The sequence below is a fragment of the Carassius gibelio genome, chromosome B11 (genome assembly GCF_023724105.1).
Source record: "Carassius gibelio isolate Cgi1373 ecotype wild population from Czech Republic chromosome B11, carGib1.2-hapl.c, whole genome shotgun sequence".
NCBI lineage: Eukaryota > Metazoa > Chordata > Actinopteri > Cypriniformes > Cyprinidae > Carassius > Carassius gibelio.
This window is the reverse complement of record NC_068406.1, coordinates 21,184,770-21,204,530: the sequence shown is the minus strand read 5'-3', so window position 1 is coordinate 21,204,530 and position 19,761 is coordinate 21,184,770. Positions and strand designations below refer to the sequence as shown.

Sequence of the window (19,761 nt, the reverse complement as noted above, 5' to 3'; positions counted from 1 at the left end):
TTGATCTTCCAATTTGCATCTTTTAATTGGGAATCTTTTGAAGCTACAATAGATAACTTTTTTGGATACAAATTATCCAAAATGAACTGAGGAAATACATAACCAATCAGTGTTCAAAATATCTCTTTACCTTAGCCCATTTCACAATGGTATGCTTGTAATAATATTTTATCATTTGAGTGGTTTTGGGGGTTTGTCTTTGCTGCATTACATTAACATGACACATGGGATCAGACACTTTTATCCAAAGCAACTTACAGTGCATTCAGGCTATACAGTACATTTTTTACATAACGTGTTACCTGGGAATCAAACCCACAACCTTTTGCAGTGCTAGCACAATGCTCTACCACTGAGCCACAGGAACACTAACAAAGCTGTCACGTCATAGAGGAGGAGTCATAGCTGGTATGTTATATTGTGTGTGGATGCTGCAGGTGGTGCATCATTTGATAGATAAATGAAATAACAAATACAATTTCAAAATATTTATTTAACACTGAACATTTTTTAACAATCCAGCAAATATTATACAAACAAAGCACAATATAACTTAAAATAAATAAATTAGTAAAAAAATAATAATAATAAAACAAAATAAAAGCCCCTCCTTGAATAGCCTATGTTAGGCCTATAACTGACTGCAGAAAGAATGTAACTCTGTATGTCTACAACAACAAATGTGCATTGAATAGTGCAACACAACAAATGAATAACTGTCCTAGACATAAGCCTACTTAGCCTACTTCTTCAGGAAAAGTGGCAGGTTCTTCTTTATAAAAAGTAGCTTCTCTGCTTTCTCACATGAAAGTCTACACTGAAAATAGTAAAATTTTCACAAAATACATAATATAAAATATAGGTAGTAAAACTTTACAATGTTTGTTAACATTATTGCATTAACTAACAATGAGCAATACATTTGTTATGGTATTTATTAATCTTCGTTAATGTAGGATAATAAAACATTTAGTTCATGTTAGTTAACAATTTTAACAAATTTTCCTACCACTTTTGATACTTTTTGTGATACTTAATTTTAATACTGTATTAGTAAATGTTAACATTAAGATTAATAAATGCTTTTAATAAGGGTTTTTCATTGTTAGTTAGTTAAAAATAGAAAATACTTATAAAGTGTTACCATAATCCAAAATATAAATCAAATCTTAAATTAATTTCCCAAATCCAGAACAATGTCTGCAAACGGCAGTTTTTCCTCTTACTCTGATACTTTAAAGTGCTTCCACACTGCTGACATGTTTGCTGCATTAAGCGCGCGCCTCTCACTCTACGTGGGTTATTTGATTCCGTCATTAAAAACGTCATTGTTCTGCAAAATTTATTTGCCCTTTTTACTTATTCGGTTGCCGAACATTCAGTGCATCCCTAGTGTACATGATTACTACTGTGTTTCCCTCGATTTACTATTTGGGTTACTCAATTTATAAATTGTGCACAAGATTTACTAATTCGTTCCGTCGATTTGCTAAATCCTGTGCACAATTTAGCAAATCGAGAGAACGCAATAGTAATCGTGTGCACAATGTGCGGGGCTCCATAGATTACTGTATTTACAAAATATTATTTTAAAAAGAATAAGTTCAAAAGATCAGTTATTAAGATGAAATTCCAATGGTATGAAAATTAGAGATTATGATTTACAGAAACTGAAATATAAAGATAACACTAACTTTGTGTTCATTAGACTTTAGTCTTATTTATCAGTTGGCCAGAACAAAACTGGGAGACAGGTTACCTACTTGTTCAGATGACATGTGAAACTTTTTATTTGGGACACATTTCCAAGAAGTGTATCTGTAATTCCGAAGAACAGTGAATATCCACAATTGTGCAATGATTGACAGCTCACACACAACATTTCACTTCATGGAATTTTGTGTTTGTTTTCATTTTCACACCTTGTGTTCCTTGACCTAGTTTCTGTCTCCCCATAATTGTATCATTATGTGCATGTATGTGTTGTCAATTATCCTCATTTACTCTCCCATATATGTTGTAGTCCGTTCAGTGTGGTCCTGTCTCCTAAACGTGTGTCTTGTGCCTTCCTGTTGTGGCTTACTGTGTGTAATATTTCTAATATTGAAGACTTTTACTTTAATCTTTGTGTGAGTTAATTCTACACACATCATAACATTAGATTCATCCTCGCTGAGGAGCAGTGCAGATCCACATCATACGCAAAGAATAATTGCGCAAAAAGATGCATCTGCAGGTTTCATTAACGCATTTAGAAGATGCTTTTATCCAAAGTGACTTATAAGGCATTCAGGCTACACATTTGTTTTTTTAGTATCTGTGTTTCCTGGGAATTGAACCCATGGCTTTTCACATGGATAACACCATGCTCTACCACAGAAACACAGAGCCAGGATTCCAACAGTGATGGTAAAAAAGTGGCAAAACTTATGGACTGAAACTTTGAATTGGATATTTATGAAATAAGTTGATCTATCATCTTTTGTATGATAACTTTGTTTATTAATTTTTTGGGCAAACTGTGCCTTTAAGTACATTCACGCTCATTCTGGGATCTTTTACTTTTACATTCCAACGTGTAATTGACTCCATCCGTTTTTTAAATAAATAAATAGCAAATAAAAATAGACACCAATAAACAAGCCAATCTTTTGCAAGTATAACTCCTAGAATCTGATAAGTTTGAAGTTTTGTCTATTGATTCAAGCCTCCCTAATCTACTCACCCCATCTACTCAGATACTGTATAACTTAAAGGGGGGGTGAAATGCTCATTTTCACTCAATCTCCTGTTAATTTTGAGTACCTATAGAGTAGTACTGCATCCTTCATATCTCCAAAAAGTCTTTAGTTTTATTATATTTATAAGAGAAAAATAGTCTGTGCTGATTTTTTTCGGAAAAACATGTGCGGCTGGAGGCGTGACGTGTGGGCGGAGCTAGAGAATCACGAGTGCGAGTAAGCTTTTGCGTTGAGAGCGTTTGGAAGCTGTGAGATTACCGTGAGGGGAAAAAAAAACATCATCCAAAACAAACCATGGCTAACAGTCAGATTCAGCGTATATTTATGATCCAGAATCAGATCCAGAGGCTGAAATTGAACAAGAGCAGCAGCAGCAACGACTACAGCAGGACGTCTCTATGTGGTATGTATTGAAACTGTATATATTTGCTTAGCGGTTTTGGAAAATGAGTTCCACTTTGTCGTCTTTTTTTTTTCTTTAAAGGTGTACAAGGTTTACTTGATGTGCTTACTCGACGATTGCTAAGTTAATAACACAAAGATATTTGAAGCAGTTTTACTCACCGCCTGCGGTTCCAACACACGATCGTAACCCTTTTTCGTTGGGATTGCATTATCCTTAAGAAATAAACGATACGCAAATCCGTCGTCAAACTGGGCCTTACTAACAAAAACACTTGCACAACTCCGTCAATGCTCTGTAAAAATAAACTCCGTCCACTGGTCCCTTAATGTTTTTTTTTTTTTTTTTTGGTAATCTGTGCAGGGTTGTCTTGCCCTCGCAACCAAAAACACACTTCTTTAGTGACATTTCGCTCTTGCTCTGATCAGTGAATGTCTGTGCTCAGCCTCTCAGTGCTCTGCTCTACGGGAGCACGCGCTCTTCCGGCAGAAGTGCCCTTAGGACCCATATAAGTCAGTATGCATAAAATAGCATTTCACCCCCCCCCCCTTTAACTTATCAGTTCTTTTTTATTTCTGTATTATTCAAGTGCAAATATTTGCTTTACAACGTAATATTTCATCAGGTTACTTATTTTTACTTCCTCCAGCACTAAGGACAGGTGGCTGTTACTCGATGCAATAAAACACGTCAGATCACAGGAGTGAATCACAGCCAGCTCATCAGCAAATGAAACAAGGGGACAGAGCTGCAGTGAATAAAAAAACAGATGCCCACTGGCAGACCCTACTGAGGGAAAAGAACACTGCAGATATTTGAAACTTCATCTGTATTCCACTTGCAATCTAAATGGCAGAGTGATGCGTAATGTCCGAGACTCTATAAATTGTTAAAAATCTGAATCCCTGTTCTTTGGATATTGACTGAAAAACAAATCCTTTAATATTTACATTTCACCAGGATCTTTAGCAACTCAGCTGGTGGGCTGATTCATTTAACTATTTCTCTTCTGAGAACTTAATTGTTATCCAAACACAGTTAAAGGAATGTTCTGGGTTCAGTAAACAACAATGCCAAGCTATTGCCAAGTCCTCTACAGAAAAAATAAGAAAGAAAAAGTAATCTATTATTATTATTATTATTATTATTATTATTATTATTATTATTATTATTATTATTTTATAGTCAACAACATCATGCATCTCTTTTCCTTCAGAAACAATTCTAATTGCTGATGTACTGCTCAAGAAACATTTCTTATTATTGACAATGCTGACAACACTTGCCAAGTTTAATATTTTTGTGGAAACTAAAACATTTTTTAGAACTGTTTGATGAATCTTTGATGGACTGCATTGTAAGGATGAAAGAACCTGAGAAACTTTGATCTCCAGAGAAGCAGATCATACAAACATACACAGGTATCTTGGAGACACCCCACAGAGATGAGGTGCAGAAGACACCTCTCCCACATATGCACTGGTTCCTCCTCATCCCCTTCCTTCTCCTCACCCATCCTTCCCTTCACCCAGCTCATGCAGAATGGTCAATAGTTTAAAAAAATGGTCTACTTTAATGCAAGTGATATTTACAGTCATGTTTGGTGTCATTTGAATTGTCTCAGAGCGACCGGTACTATGGTCTTAATCTTACAAAAGTAGACTAAAAGATAGTATAGATCCTAAAAGTGAAGAGGTATTTGGCTTGCTGTAATGGGAGTGCCCTTTTCCAGGGTCCTCCATGTAAATTACACTTCTGTTCCCTTTGAGGTGTAAACTACTGGGACCTGGGTTAATGCAAATTCCAACTCTTTGTTCATGCCTCCATTTGGGGAATGTTTTATCTTGGTTTTGTATTTAAGGATTGCAGCAAAAGCATCAGGGCGATTCTGTAGCCAGAAAGCCTGTAGTGTGTTGTGTGTCTCTTCACTTCATACTATGTACTATCTAAGGTCAGGTATGCATATTTTACTTTAAGATTTATCTTTGAGAATTTGATGTTTCGTAATGATATGATTTGATGTGATATGTTTGAATTGGATAATTGGCATATTTACCTGACTGATAATAAATTGTTACATTTGATTTTATTCTGTTTTACTCTGCAATCATTGACTCTATTAGATTACATTGAATCCTTGTTAGCGACATGAGCACCCGAATGAACGAGTTAATATAAAATAAAGAGTTTAACAAAATGTCAGAAGAATACGAATTAGAAACAGACATATAAACCTGACATGCATTCCTTCCTAAATTCGAGGTCATACTAAAATGAATCAGATTAAAAATAAAAATGGAGTCAGATTAGAATTGGATTCAAATTTAATATATATATATAATCCATAACTCAGCATAAATACAAAGAGTTCCTTTACTTTTGTATTTAACCCACACAATTCCTTTGAGTTCCTCTAAACATTCACAACTTCTCAAACGAAATCTTCTATGAATAGTCAATGGTTTGACTCATACATATTTTACAGTAATTCTGAGGGATTTTAAGCAATTTTAACTCAAAGATCAAAGTCCAGTGTCTTATCCGACCGGAAGGATACACACTGAATTTCCAGAAATAAATGTGTAACTGTATGTATCATCTGAGTATTCAATTATGCATGAATTTCAGTGCGTCAAGCTGAGAGATTAGGAACATGATAAATCTGATCCCAGAGGTTTTATATTTGTTTTGGCAGACGGCACGATTTGCACAACAGCTGTAATCGAAGCATAGCACAGTACCAGAGACTTCTTCAAGCATTAAGAGAAGTGTTTCACACATTAGACATTGTAAAAAAAAAAAAAAAAAAAAAAAGCTACAGTGAAAAAATAAACCAAATCTTGATTTATCTTTTTTTAAAGCCTATATTCCAGCTATCATCTTATTGGTGTAGTTAAAGTCTTCTTCAGCATTGTTTAGTACTGACTTAGACTTCCCAAAAATGGCAAATCATGGAAGAAAGATCATTTAGCAGGAGCGTCAGTGACCTTAACAGCCCAATTATTTGCATTCTGTGTCCAAACAAAACAGACCTCCTGCAGCAAAGTGACAGCAAACCTTGATATTCACCTGTTTCCAAAAAAAAAAAAAAATAATAGGCCACCAAGAACTTCACAAAGCCAACATCCATTAATCACAGACACCAAAGTCATAATCATAAAACCTGGACAGCTTGAGCGCCAAGATGAACTTTAACATCTAGCAACTCAATCACCTGATTATATGATCAAACATTATTCACTGTCAACAGTTTTGGAGAGAAGAGAGCAACTTCAAGATGTTTAGCTAGAGAACATTCCACTGGAGACTATTCTTCCGTTCTGTTCAAAGTTGAAAGAGGTAGAGGTAGAAAGCTGTATTATTGCAAATGGTGGTCAAACACTCTTATAAAGGAAAAGTTGTTCACATTCTTTTGTCCAATCCTTTATCTTAAAGGTCTTTAGACTCCAAATGTTAAGTCACAAAACTTTTATTGATTTAAAGCCTTTTATATGCAGCGGGACTGATAACAGCTTTCTTTGTAAAAAGCAGTGGTGACATCATTTAATGGCATTAAATTACTGCTCTGGTGGGTGCTGAATAAGAAACACCTGGATAATTATGTTGTTCTGCAAAAGCCAGCATATGAACTTTACACTCTACATACTTATTCATTTCTTTATTTTTCCCCATTGAGATTACCTTATCTCATTCCTAATATTCAATGGCCGTTTTCTGTAGCTGTGACTTCAAGGCTCCAATTAATTTAATAGTCCATTCCATTTAATAAACGTGGCTCTGCTTATTACAGGCCATTACTGCAGTCCATTTGGAAAGAACAACCTTAAAAAAATTCCTGGAACAAAAGCTCAAATTACACACCATCTATTGAAATAGCACATATGAAACGTAGCACTCCAGAAAAACACTGAATGACGTCAGGCAAAGACAAGAACAATATCTGCCCTCTCCATGGTTCTTCTGCCTCTTTTCATTGTCATTGGCATTCATGCCATTTTGAGACATACAAAGGAATAATTGGGAGCCCCTCCTCTATGTTTTTTACAGATAAACCCTGCTTGCATCTAGCAAATGGCTGTCTTTCTGCCCAGGAGAGTCATAAAATCAACCTCTGTTCCTCTTCAGAGGCACTTAATACAATTTCAGTATGATTGAGGGAGGAACCAATAAGCGCATAAAATCCTTTCGGATCAGATCTGTAATGCTGTTGATCCTCACTGTCCATTGTGTTAGATTGCACCTCTAATTGATTTGGTATAAAAGCCTTGCAAAATTACCAAAAAGGATGAAAAATACAGGAAACCCATTAGTAGCTCAGTGCAGTGTTGTCTTGGTGCATCACCTTAATTTAATGTCTGTCTGTCTGTCTGTCTATCTATCTATCTATCTATCTAAGTTTTTTCTAAGGTCGGGTATGCATAACTATAAATATATAAATATTAAAATCTAGTTTCGAACTAAGATATTCCATCCACATTTGCATTTAGCCTAAATGTAGACTACTGTAAGGTTGGAAATGTATTTTCTTGCAGCTAAAATACATTTTTTTAATCTGTATTTTGGTATGTGAAGGCTGAAGCTGAATCTATTTTCAATTTTGAAAATATATAAAAAATATTTTATTCACCTTCAGTGTTTACACAATATATTTAGCATTTATTTACAATGTATTTTGGCTGGAGACATATAAAAGCATTGCCGTATGGGGTTACAGGCACAGTAATGATTGGCAGGAAAACATCCTGTTGTCAATTCGTGATGTGTGTCTTCTGTTTATAAGCAGCCCCGCTGTGCCTCATCTGTACCCCGCTGCTTAGCATGACTGCTCAAAGGGGAATCTGGCTCGAAACATCTCATTTTCGGTGATCACAATAAAAACGGCAGCACACACCGGGTTGTTTGTCTGTGATCGAGGCTTTTCAGAAGGGGTTTATTGTAAGACCACAGCGTGGGCACCAGCCAGAAGCTCCTGCCATCCATGAAAAGTGATTGGCTCATATAATCAATTCTGCTCAACATTCATGAAATCTAGAAGCGTGTGCCAGTGATAGACGTCATTCTGGCTTTCTTTTTCTTTTTTGTAGAACTGATGGAAGGAGAAAATACATGAGGAATGACTGGTATTTTCATGCCCTTTATACAGGACACACACAACCAGAAATTTGCAGATTGATATTTCTCTATGCCATTGTCTCCATTATCTCTACTCTGAGCTTTTTCTAGCACTCTTTTTCAGCTGCACAAAGGGTCATGTTTTTTTCTTCCTGCATTTTTTACTGGTTCTTAGGAGTTTCACTCTTTAAACTCTCTTTACTCTTTTACTTTTACTATCTATCTATCTATCTATCTATCTATCTATCTATCTATCTATCTATCTATCTATCTATCTATCCACTTGTCTTCAGACATAACTCAATGTATAATAATAACAAAAAAAATATGAACATAAATATATATTTTGAGATTAGAGACCTTCTAAATCACATCTGAGCTATAAGAAGTGTATTTTTTTGTAGGTTAGAATTTAAGGCAGTGGTGCAATAATTCCTTCAGACACATAACAACTGATACCTTTCTCGGTTTGTGTATGCATGCAAGCATTAACATCTAGCAAAATATTTTGCCATCAGAATCAATATTACTTAACTTTTATGTCTATATTTAAAAACTGCTGAGACAGTTCCTCATAGTTTTCACCATATTTTTCCCTCAAAATGAAGCTGAAAGTGAACCATTTCTTCTGTTTCCATTGTGCAAGCCTCTGCAAGCAGTATTAGAAAAAGCATTCAAGCAGAAGTGTTGTGCCTTTTCAAACGGACACGTGGGTGGCACAGATTTTAAAGTCAATTAATTTTTTACCTCAAAAAAGTAAAATAGGTTTGCTTACATTTTAAGAAAATAATATATACTCTAGTAAAGAATGTGTGATATAACAAATCACCCATTCACAAGCCAAATATATTGCAAGTATTTAAGTTCTAAAAACGAAAAAGTACCACCTTTGTTAATCTACACAAGATTACGGAGTACATTTTAAAATTTTTATGCTTAATGTCATTTTTTATATATAGGCTACTTAAATGTTATACTTACAAATTAATTTATTTGTGTTACTTGCTGTTTCTTAGTAAGTGTTTTGTGAAATTTACACAATTAAATTAAGTAATTTTTGAGTAAGGGTTCTTTATACACCGTACCTAGCATATACTAATAGATAGATAGATAGATATTTGCTTGCATGCTTGGAAAGAACCACATTAGTGCATGACTGCCTCCACTGGCCCTTTATAAGGAAGAAAAAACATAACTCTTCATATCAGAAAGTACTTCATCCGGACATTTTCTAGCATAGGAAATTTTTGTCGGCGTGTTTTCATACATATAGCATCCTATCTGAGACGCAGCCTATATAAATTCAAATACAACCGATGTGAATAACAGCTTGAGTGATGAACTGCTAGCATTATTGATCAGGTGCTGTCGCTCTCGTAGCATCTGATTGGTGAAACTTGCGTCGGACGCGCTCGCGTGCACGTGGAGCACGTCTGTGGAGCTGATGTGAATGTTACTGCGCTTTCAAAGTTAAGGTGACCGTCAGACCTCCCAGGATGTATCGATATCGACAGACACATGTACGGGCTTAATTCTGAACCATACGGGAGCCGTCTTGATTGACTCTGGCGCACAGGTGTTGAGTCACGCGCCGATCGCTTCTGATGAACAGTGACTGCATGCAATGTGCGGGAAATGTGATCGTGGACTGTCTGAGGTGACTCATACTAGTTCACAGTGGAGCTGGACTGCACACCCGGACATCATTATGAGGATGATCATGGTGCCGCCGACGCATTTCAGAGAGGAAGCGCAACTTATTTTTTCATCTTGCGCCATGTAACTTTGGCACCGACATGTTCACCAGAATTAAGGGACAGTTTGGACTCGTTTGACGCATCGACAGTCTTCTCATTTAAATTTCATTTGATCCTGTTCAACGCAAGCACGTGCAGTTCTCGCAAGGATGCCTGATGTCCCGGGTCTGTACATTGGGATGGAGGTGCTCATCGCCCTTTCCTCTGTCATTGGGAATGTGATGGTGGTCTGGGCTGTGAGAATCAACCGATCTCTACGAGACACGACCATTTATTTCATCGTCAGTCTGGCTCTGGCAGACATTGCTGTCGGGGCACTGGTCATTCCTCTGGCTATTACCATAAGCATCGGACTGAAGACTCATTTTTACAGCTGTCTGCTCGTTGCGTGTACTGTACTGGTGCTAACGCAAAGTTCAATACTCGCCCTCCTGGCTATTGCTATTGACCGCTATCTGAGGGTCAAGATACCAATGAGGTAATAAGATGTGGTTGTTTGTCTGTTTTATTTTTCTGGATGCACGAGTCAATCAATGTGGAGGATGTTTTGAAGTTGAGGTGACTGTGAAATTATAGATAGTCAGTCCTTAAGGGATATTTGACCCAAAATGAGATTTACTCACCCTTGTGTGATATTCCAAACCCATGACACTTTTTTTTTTCATTCCGTTGAACACAAAGGAGAACTTTTAAAGAATATTGATGCAATTAAAATTACATTTTGCCATGCCAAGCCTAAAAAAACGCCCCAAATCGCTACAAAAGTGGCATAACGTTTATTTATGCACCATATGTTAATCTTCTCAAGTCATACAATAACTTTGTGTGAGAAACAGAATGAAATTTTATATAAATAAATTTTTTTATATAAAATAAAATAGCTATGACTTCAAGAAACCTTAAAATATAGAACACATTTGCAATATTTATTATGCTTTTTTCTTTCTTTTAATGCTTACATTTAACAGTTGCAACTCATTGCCATTACATTCAAGTGTGTCCTTTTGTTTCATGAAAGTCATTCATGTTAGTTGAAACATGAGGGCGAGTTCATTTTTGGGTGAACTAACCATTTATAGCAGATTTAGGCCTACTCGAAACAGAAGACAGTAATGCATATTCTTTAATTAGTATGGATTCATACTTCCCACATGAAAAACTGAATTTAGAGATTTTTAGAAACATTGTGACATTGAGAAATACTAAGATAAAGGTAGCATTTTTTGCTTTCAGTCCATGCAGTGATGTTTGACCTGGGTGAGTTTGCCGTGGGCTGCAGTGTTTCTCAATTTAATGCTGAGTTATGGAATCCACTTTCAAAGTCACCTTCAATCCGTGACTCTCTCATAGTTTTTAATATCCTGTCCTGCCCGTGGCCTCCCTTTGAATCTAAAAGTTGAAGTTTCAGAGTTTATACATTATATGAGTCAAAACAATTAGGCAGGAAGACCGTTTTGCACCATTAGCAACTTATTATTGTGTAGAAGAACAGCTAGAATGACATTCTTTTTCTTAATTTTAACGATTTAATGGGATTATAACATACAAGTCTGAGATAATTATACACTGGACAAGTGCATAGTATGTCAAACCAGCAACTAGTGCCAATTTGCCAGCTGAGTGGATGGCATGCCTCACTAGCTTCATTTGTGTTGTCTGAAAAGACCTTCTACAGAGAAGGGATTGTCAAAATGTAATCCTTCTCAGCAGAGTTTGTGTAGTGGTTCTGCTCAGCACTTTTTTTTTTCTTTATAAATTATTTCTATATTTATATCGGGGATTTCAATTATTTGTTCCAGATCAATTGCACTTCCAAAAGTTTTTTTTTTGGATTTTGAAGAAATTTCACTTATGTTTGCACTTCCTCAGAAATAGGCCTAATCTTAGTTATTTTCATGGGTCAGCATCCTTTACAAAGCTTCCTCTTTACTCTGTGTTGTAGAGTGTAACATGGTGTTACAATTCCATTCATGTTCTCCATAAGGGAGTTGATTCTAAACAATGATCCTTTAAAGACAGACCTACTGTGAACTACAAGGTTGATGGTTTTGTTAAATCTGCCTGCATAATTTTTTCTTATTTAAAAAAAAAAAAAATCACGTTCACCAGGAGAATTCTTGGCAAAAATGACATTATCCATGATCCTTCAAAAAAATGTCCACCATTCAGAGAATCTGAACAAGCAAATTGTGCTTGTGAAATGCGAATTACGAATTACATAACTGATATACATAACTGAGTCAGTTTATGAAAACTATTCTCTCAAATTACTTAAATATTTGCATGTATATTATTATGCGATAAAGCAATAAAGTACACCGGCTTGTACCTTCGTCTTTTCGTCCAGTTTTCAAATACTCGTAGCTGGTTGGTGTACTTCATTGATCATAACTCTGCTGCCATTTTAAAAATCCCTATGGGAAAAAGTAAAGAGTTGTTTAAACATATTTTTTTTCCCCACAGCTATAAAAGAGTGGTGACTCCAAAGCGTGCTGGCATCGCAGTGATGGCATGCTGGATGGTGGCCATCGTAGTTGGCCTGACGCCCATGTTGGGCTGGAACAATCTGGAGAAGCTACGCCAGACCAACAGCAGCTTGGATGCCGACCTTCTCATAACCTGTACGTTCGAGAACGTCATCAGTATGGAGTACATGGTCTACTTCAACTTCTTCGGATGGGTGCTGCCACCGCTCGTCCTAATGTTGCTCATCTACGCTGAGATCTTCTACATGATCCACAAGCAGCTCACCAAGAAGATCACCACCAACCAGACTGACCCCACTCGATATTACGGGAAAGAACTCAAGCTGGCGAAATCTCTCGCGCTGGTGCTCTTCTTGTTTGCAGTCGGCTGGTTGCCGTTGCATATCCTGAACTGCATCACTCTCTTCTGCCCTAGTTGTAACTATTCAATGTCCATTCTTTATGTGGCTATTTTGCTCAGTCATGCCAACTCCGCCGTCAATCCCATCGTTTATGCATTCCGCATTACGAAATTCCGGAATGCTTTCGTTAAGATCTGGAAACAGTATGTGTGTTGCACGGGGGAGCCACGTCTGGGTGATCGCCCTGGCTTTCGCATAGATAGCAAAGAAAGAAGACTACGAGACAATGACATCTGACACTAGGCTAACCAGGTCTCCTCTATGAGAAGCACTTTTTATGGTCTACAGGGAAAATGCACTCTGGGATGTTTGCTGTCTGTCTAGAGAATATGTTTGCCACAGAAATGAGACAATCGAACATTACTGGCAATCTTTCCTTGAAAACCCAGTCAATGGTGCATAGAATGAATTGCATCGTTAGTGAGGGACTATTAAATAAATGAAAATGGCCTGTTTTAGAGGAATAGCCACACAGTACAACTGGCATTCACATCTGTGAATCTTCATTCGATTATGATTTTCTTTTGTGCTGCGGTTCATTCGAATGTATCACCTAAAGGGCTTCATATAATGAATGCAAAACTGCACACTCGTAAATGTCAGCGCTTATGAGTACACTAAACTACACTGGTCTTCAGTCAGTAGCATAACCGCGCTTGAGGACTTTGAAAAAAGGACATTGAGAATGTGGTCTGAGGTCATTTTTATATGCCAGCAAATTCATGTTTAGAGAAGTGTGGGATATAGAGTTATTCGTCATTTGCTGCTTGTTATGACTAGTGCAAATAGGAGGCAGCTAGGCTCACTTTGCCTTAAAGGGATAGTTTATAAAAACAGAAAATTCTGTCATCATTCACACACACTCCTGTCATGCCGTATGAGAAGATATTTTTAAAAATGTATGTAGAATGACAGCCAGATGAGTTCAAAGTTTTTGGACCCCACTGACTTTCATTCAAAACAGTAATTAAAATGGCTTTTTTTAGCAAAAGAAAATCATACTTCATGACAAAACTTTCATTTTTGGGTGAACTATCCCTTTAGGCAGAAATTTGCTTGATCCTATTAGTCTAATATCAGCAATGTTGCTTTTGTGGTGTTATGACACTTTTTTTGTAGATGTTTCAGTCTAAATGAAATAGTTGACCTTATTAATACTCCTCTCTACTGTGTATTTAACAGAATAACCGCTGAAAATTAACTTGATGCATTCTTATATTTGTTTTGGTGCGAAAATCCCAGTTGCGTGAGCAATTAAGAAATGCAGCCTTTGTTTGAAATGAAACAAAACTGTAGGCGGTTTGCATTTAATATTAAGACTGCTTAAAACTGAGGGCCTGAGAAATGATAGACCGGAAGGAACCATAAATTTAGATTGAATGATACTGCTGCTTGAGGTCTTGTGTGTGGGTTGTTGTTTTTTGTTAATCACTGTTGAGATGTTTTGTTAAAGTAATGAATGCATAACCTGAGGACAACCACAGTTGAATTTATTATATGTTCAGACCTCTAAAAAGTGAAGGACATTCAGAGCTTTCACTGAAATTGCTCATTTCTCCAGGTGTATTAGAAGAACTACTGAAATGTTGGTGTCCTCTGAACGGACCCAGATTTTGACTCTGCATCCTTGAAATAGGTGGCAGTGTGTGAAGTGTCCTTTGAACAAGCTCTGATAAATGGTTTGACCTTTTCAGGCTGGTCAATCAATTCAACACAGTTTCCAGAGAAACAACTATTCTCAAACTTCCTGGGTAGATCCAGAGGTGAGATCAAAGCTGACACGGTGACTTGTGTTTCCGCTTCATCAATGGACCTCCGTTTCTCCTTTACTGGGTACCAGCTGGAGAATTTAACTAGTTTAAGTTCAAGGGCATAAACACTCTGGATTTATTATTTTTATATCTAGTTCAAGTGACTCTCAAGTTGCACTTACCTACATGGATCAGTTGAGTGTCTTAATCTAATACTTAAAAAAAAAACTGCAGCTTTAACCTACCCGTGATGGCATGCTGTGAGGAACGATCAAAGTGTTAATAGTGGTCTCAGATAACGATATTGGTGCAGTCAAATGATTAATCGCGATTAATCATTCATAACAAGTTTTTGTTTACATATGTATGTGTACTGTGTATATTTGTGTATACTGTACTCTTTAAAATATATTCTAATATTTTATATTATACATATCCATTTTTTCTTAAATAATATACGTGCATGTGTTTGCATTTATATATACATAAATATACACAGGACACACACTTACTAGGGAAACAAAAATGTTATTTTGGATGCGATTAATCGTTTTATAGCACTAAAAGATATAATCACAGCTCACAGAGGCCACTTCCTCTATGTGGGATTGTTTACTGACAACAAAGCCTACAGAAGCAATGGTCTTATTTGGCCTGAATGATAGAGTATTGTTACTCAGTACTGTGGTGCCCCCCTGTGATGGTTTGAAAAAGTGCTAAAACTCTCATTACTATAATCAAATCATTTTTAATAAGAAAAACATGCTTGTGTTGCATTAATTTTAAAGTGAACCAGGCATTGTTAGTGAGTAACAAAGTTCTTTTCTTTTTGTTACTAGAATGCAATAAAACCATAAAAATATGTCTCAACATGTCCACTTCATGTTTATTTGATCTGTAGTGAAGGAGGTCTAACAATTTGTTAACTATAACATGCATGTCCCTATTAGACCAACACATTTGGTCAAAGTGCTTCATTTTAAAGGATTTAAAATAGCATTGTAGTTTTACTCCACATTAGTTATGTAAAAATAAATTTGACTACATCATTATACACAAGTCTATCATTTAAAAAAGCAATGTTGGTTAAAAATGCCTGCATCAGTTGAATTACTCAAACACAAATATCTGTATTAGAGTAAAAATGTAAACATTTAAAAACTTTGTTGGTTGTGATTGGCTGAAAACAGGACCTTGGCATCTGACATATTTACAGTTCATCCTGCATTACAAATCAAAACTACAGAGGAATGATTGAGGGTCTCTCAGAGGATGAGACAATGAGCTCAATCTCAGTTCATGCTGTTCTTAGAGACCGAGACCTTGAAAAAGAAAAGATAAAACAACATTAGTCTGCGTGTTTAACAATAGCAAAGTAAATCTTCAACATATGGGGAAAATTAGTCATAACGGTTATATCTGAAATAAAAATGGATTATTTTATTTTTTGGGGGCATTTTTGCCTTTATTATTGCAGGACACATCAAACAGTTGGGACTTGAACTCGGGACGCCCCAAAAAAATTAGGGTGTGTGGTGGGATTTGGGGCCAAAAACATATAGCAGAGTAATGCCATATTTAATTTTTGACAGGAATGAAAACAAAACTGTGAGGAACTGAAAATTACATGATATAGGCCCCTTTATATGGTGTGTGTGTCAATGTAAAAATGTTAAGTATATCCATCACTGCTGTGTTAAATTCAATATGGCATCTAACCTGACTACTAAAGTAGTTTGAGGTGAATTTGATGGCATCAGTTTACTCACTAGATTCAACTGTTGTAATTGAATGGGCTCTTACCATTACAAATATCATGTCTCTAATTCTTGTTACCAAGTGCTGCTTAAATGGTTTAAGCAGCACTGTCCTATCCTGGTCCTGGAGGGCCACTCTCCTGCAGAGTTGAACTCCATCCAGCCCCATCACGCTTGCCTAGAAGTTTCTAGTACTACTGAAGACCTTGCTTAGCTGATTTAGGTACATTTAACTGTGGCTAGATCTAAACTCTGCTAGAAGGTTGGACACCTCTGCTTCAGATGCTTTGGTTTAGTGACAATTTTTTTTATTAAAACTATGATGAAAAGTATTCATTGCTGACCTTTTTTCCATGACTAAAATAAGACATAATTACAAACTAACTGTGACTGTATCAACATGCAATATTGTTGACAGAAATGACAATACCAAAATGTAGTACAAAAAATAAAGAAAAACTGTGTCTATTTTCTTTAGGTCAGTCTTTTGTTTTTTTTGTTTTTTTAATGAACAGATGTGAATATAATTTTGAGACCGTGGAACTGATTTTAGAAGGAATGCCACCGGTTTCAGCTTTTGAGAGAATATTTGAGTTTTACCAGTTTTCATAAAGTAGAGATGGTATTCGTTTATGATAGGAGTTATGATAAAGGTTCACAAAGTGGTCCAAGGGGTCACATACTTTTAGAATGCACATTTAAATGGAATCCAGAAAATTTTAAAGGGAAACACAGACTTTGTTTAAAATAAAACTGATTTTAAGGAAGAAAGAAAAGAGAATTTTTTTTTTTTTTTTGGTTAAGCTTTAAAAACAAAAAAATCCTGTTAAAATGTGTAAGTTAATCAGATATGATTTTTGATTAATACAATTTGACTTAACCATTAAATCAGTCTAAAAAAAATGTAAACTAAAAAAACAAAAGACAATCCACAAAATTAGAAAAAAAACAGGGAAAAAAATTTATTTGGGAAAAAAATTAAACTATTTTCATAGGGCCCTAGATTCATTTTAATAGGAATCCACACGAGGGCAAAAAAATTTCGCTGCGTTCCAAAGTTCAAGTTTGGTGAACTCTGACCTGCGAATTCGCATCATGTGAAGATGTGGGACCAGTAGAAGATCGATACGTCATAGCGTGACCTCTCTGTACAGAAATTCAAGAATGAAGGAAGCGCTATATAACTTTAGCTGTAGCGCAGCGTCCTATTTTATATAATACATATTTAAAAGATTATAAAAAATAAAATAAAGTATCTGCATTGTTTGTAATGTCAACCGGAACAGATGATACATTTGAATGTGGATGTTTTATAATTTTTTATTGCTTAGGGTGTATATATTTATATATTTATTGCTTAGGGTGTATATATTTATATAGAGAGAGATACAGAGAGTACAATATAATAAGACGCTTTCGACGCCGTTGCAAAAGACACAGTTCAAGCACATATTAATCCATGTTGTGATAATTGAGGAAAGACCGTTTTATTGCTCCCGCCCATATTCGCAGCGGTGTCCGAAATAATTTCGCACGTTTAAAGTCTAGTGTGACCGCGCCTTTAGCCATGGTTTAAAAGTCACTTATCCTGCTGGAGACACACCCACATCTCTTGGCTTTCATTACTAAGTTTACTACAAACAGAAGTAGTTAATGTCAATCTGGTAAAAGAATCCTCACCCAGCCTCCTTGTTCTGCAATCCAGCCTGTTAGACGGTTGTTGACGAATCCCATCATAGCGAACTCAACTACATTTATCATGTCAGGGCAGTTTTTCTTCATAAGGAGTCCTAGTGTGATGGCAGCCTTGAGAAGCTGCTTTTCTGAGGCCACTTCTGCTCTTTCCATAACCCACGTGTTACACAAGCTGTCCACACTATCACTGAAGGCAGTCACCACCTAGAGAACACAGAGGCTACAGCTGTGGTCAAACATCCAACACCATGTCACAGCGCAATTACACAAGGCTTAGCTATCAGACCCAAACAGGAAATACTTGACTGCACAAGAAGTTTCACTTTTATTAGTTTCAGGGAAGAAAATGAAACTGAAAGAAGTAATTATGAGTGTACCAGGAACAGAGTAGCACTGATTAAATATTAATATTAACAAAGTGACACAATGTTCTTCAGATTAGTCTATCGGTGTCTGGACTGGACTCACCTGATCGGCTGCAGCTTTCTGTACATTCTTCATCAATGGCTGGATCACTCTCTCATCATAATCATCACCCAGTTCCCTGAGCTTTGAGGCTATTTTTACAGGGTCAAATGAGTTCTCTGCACAACAAGCAGTTTAAAATTAATTTATCTTAAAATTATTTTAATAAAGTTTAATCGCCATACCAGTGTTTCAGTTGCGTAACGTTACATAAAATGATCTTGTAAATGATGTCACGTTTACCTCAGAAATGCCACTCAATCTTGAAAGTAACGTTTGTTAAAAAAAAAAAAAAGTTACTCTAGTGAGGAGCATTTTAGTCTGTACATGCACTATTGTATAGTAACTAAACTTTTACTCAAGTGACGTTTACCGTATGTAGGGAAAAAATCTGGAAAACATATTACGACGTTTAAGTCTCCCATATATTTGAACGTCGTACTGGAGAGACATTTTTGTCGTTGATATAATATTGTGGGTTTTATTTGAGTTATAATATATCTAAAATCGAAAAATGTATCTAAAAACAAGGTTAGCTAACCCAATGAGTCAGCTAATTAACGTAAGTTACATGAAAGGTTTTAGCAAGTCATTGTTTACACACATGTTCTTAACAGAAACTTTCATAGAATGACTCGAATAATGCTCAGAGATCAAAGTCGAACACTTACCATCTCCAGTACCATCACACTCCACCATATCAGAATATGTGTCATTTTGTAAGAGGCAGTGTATGACTACGTATGTTTGTCTCTGGATTTCAGCTGCCGCCATCGCCTTTACCGGGTGACAGTTTAACTGGTTTCCGTGTTATCGAGAAATCTGCTGACTTCGAGCTTAATTCCAGGCGGAAAACGATCCGCCGCAGATTCGTCATTTCTGCAAACGAGCAGTATGTAACTTACATGTCAAAAAAACGTTCTTACTACGTAATGTTGGCATCATTTGTAAAACTAAAAATAAGTGATTTCATAACCTGTAACTGCAGAAGTACGTTTAATAATAATAATAATAATCATAATAATAATAATAATACAATGCAGTCATTTACCTTTGTCGCGCATAATCTGATTGTGCTAAATTAACGTTACGTTACGTTACGTGAGATTGTTTGAAACGGGTGGTCCTTGATCTCCAAAGCATTAAAAAACATTGTTATATTACACTGGGTTGGACTCGTGCTTATTCACATA

The 19,761-nt window shown here is 36.2% G+C and overlaps 2 protein-coding genes across 2 annotated transcripts; one reads left to right on the top strand and one right to left on the bottom strand.

The window, feature by feature from the left end:
* The first annotated feature begins 9,494 nt into the window (after positions 1–9,494).
* On the top strand, positions 9,495–16,876 carry LOC127967872 (adenosine receptor A1). The gene is made up of 2 exons (XM_052568633.1): positions 9,495–10,491; positions 12,477–16,876. Exons 1-2 carry the CDS (start codon positions 10,163–10,165, stop codon positions 13,135–13,137), a joined length of 990 nt encoding a protein of 329 aa, XP_052424593.1. The 5' UTR covers positions 9,495–10,162; the 3' UTR covers positions 13,138–16,876.
* Positions 15,512–19,406, bottom strand: LOC127967874 (bcl-2-like protein 15). Its single transcript, XM_052568635.1, has 4 exons — positions 19,240–19,406; positions 18,572–18,687; positions 18,089–18,307; positions 15,512–15,973 (listed from the first exon to the last, which is right to left on the bottom strand). Exons 1-4 carry the CDS (start codon positions 19,340–19,342, stop codon positions 15,944–15,946), a joined length of 468 nt encoding a protein of 155 aa, XP_052424595.1. The 5' UTR covers positions 19,343–19,406; the 3' UTR covers positions 15,512–15,943.
* Positions 19,407–19,761: the final 355 nt, after the last annotated feature.

Bases quoted from the DNA above. Each gene is read 5' to 3' on its own strand.
- LOC127967872 (XM_052568633.1), top strand. From the start codon at position 10,163: ATGCCTGATGTCCCGGGTCTGTACATTGGGATGGAGGTGCTCATCGCC. The intron at 10,492-12,476 runs GTAATAAGATGT...TTTTCCCCACAG, and splicing joins AGGGTCAAGATACCAATGAG to CTATAAAAGAGTGGTGACTC.
- LOC127967874 (XM_052568635.1), bottom strand. From the start codon at position 19,342: ATGGCGGCAGCTGAAATCCAGAGACAAACATACGTAGTCATACACTGC. The intron at 18,688-19,239 runs GTAAGTGTTCGA...CTTGTTGTGCAG, and splicing joins GTGTGATGGTACTGGAGATG to AGAACTCATTTGACCCTGTA. The intron at 18,308-18,571 runs GTGAGTCCAGTC...TGTGTTCTCTAG, and splicing joins AGAAAGCTGCAGCCGATCAG to GTGGTGACTGCCTTCAGTGA.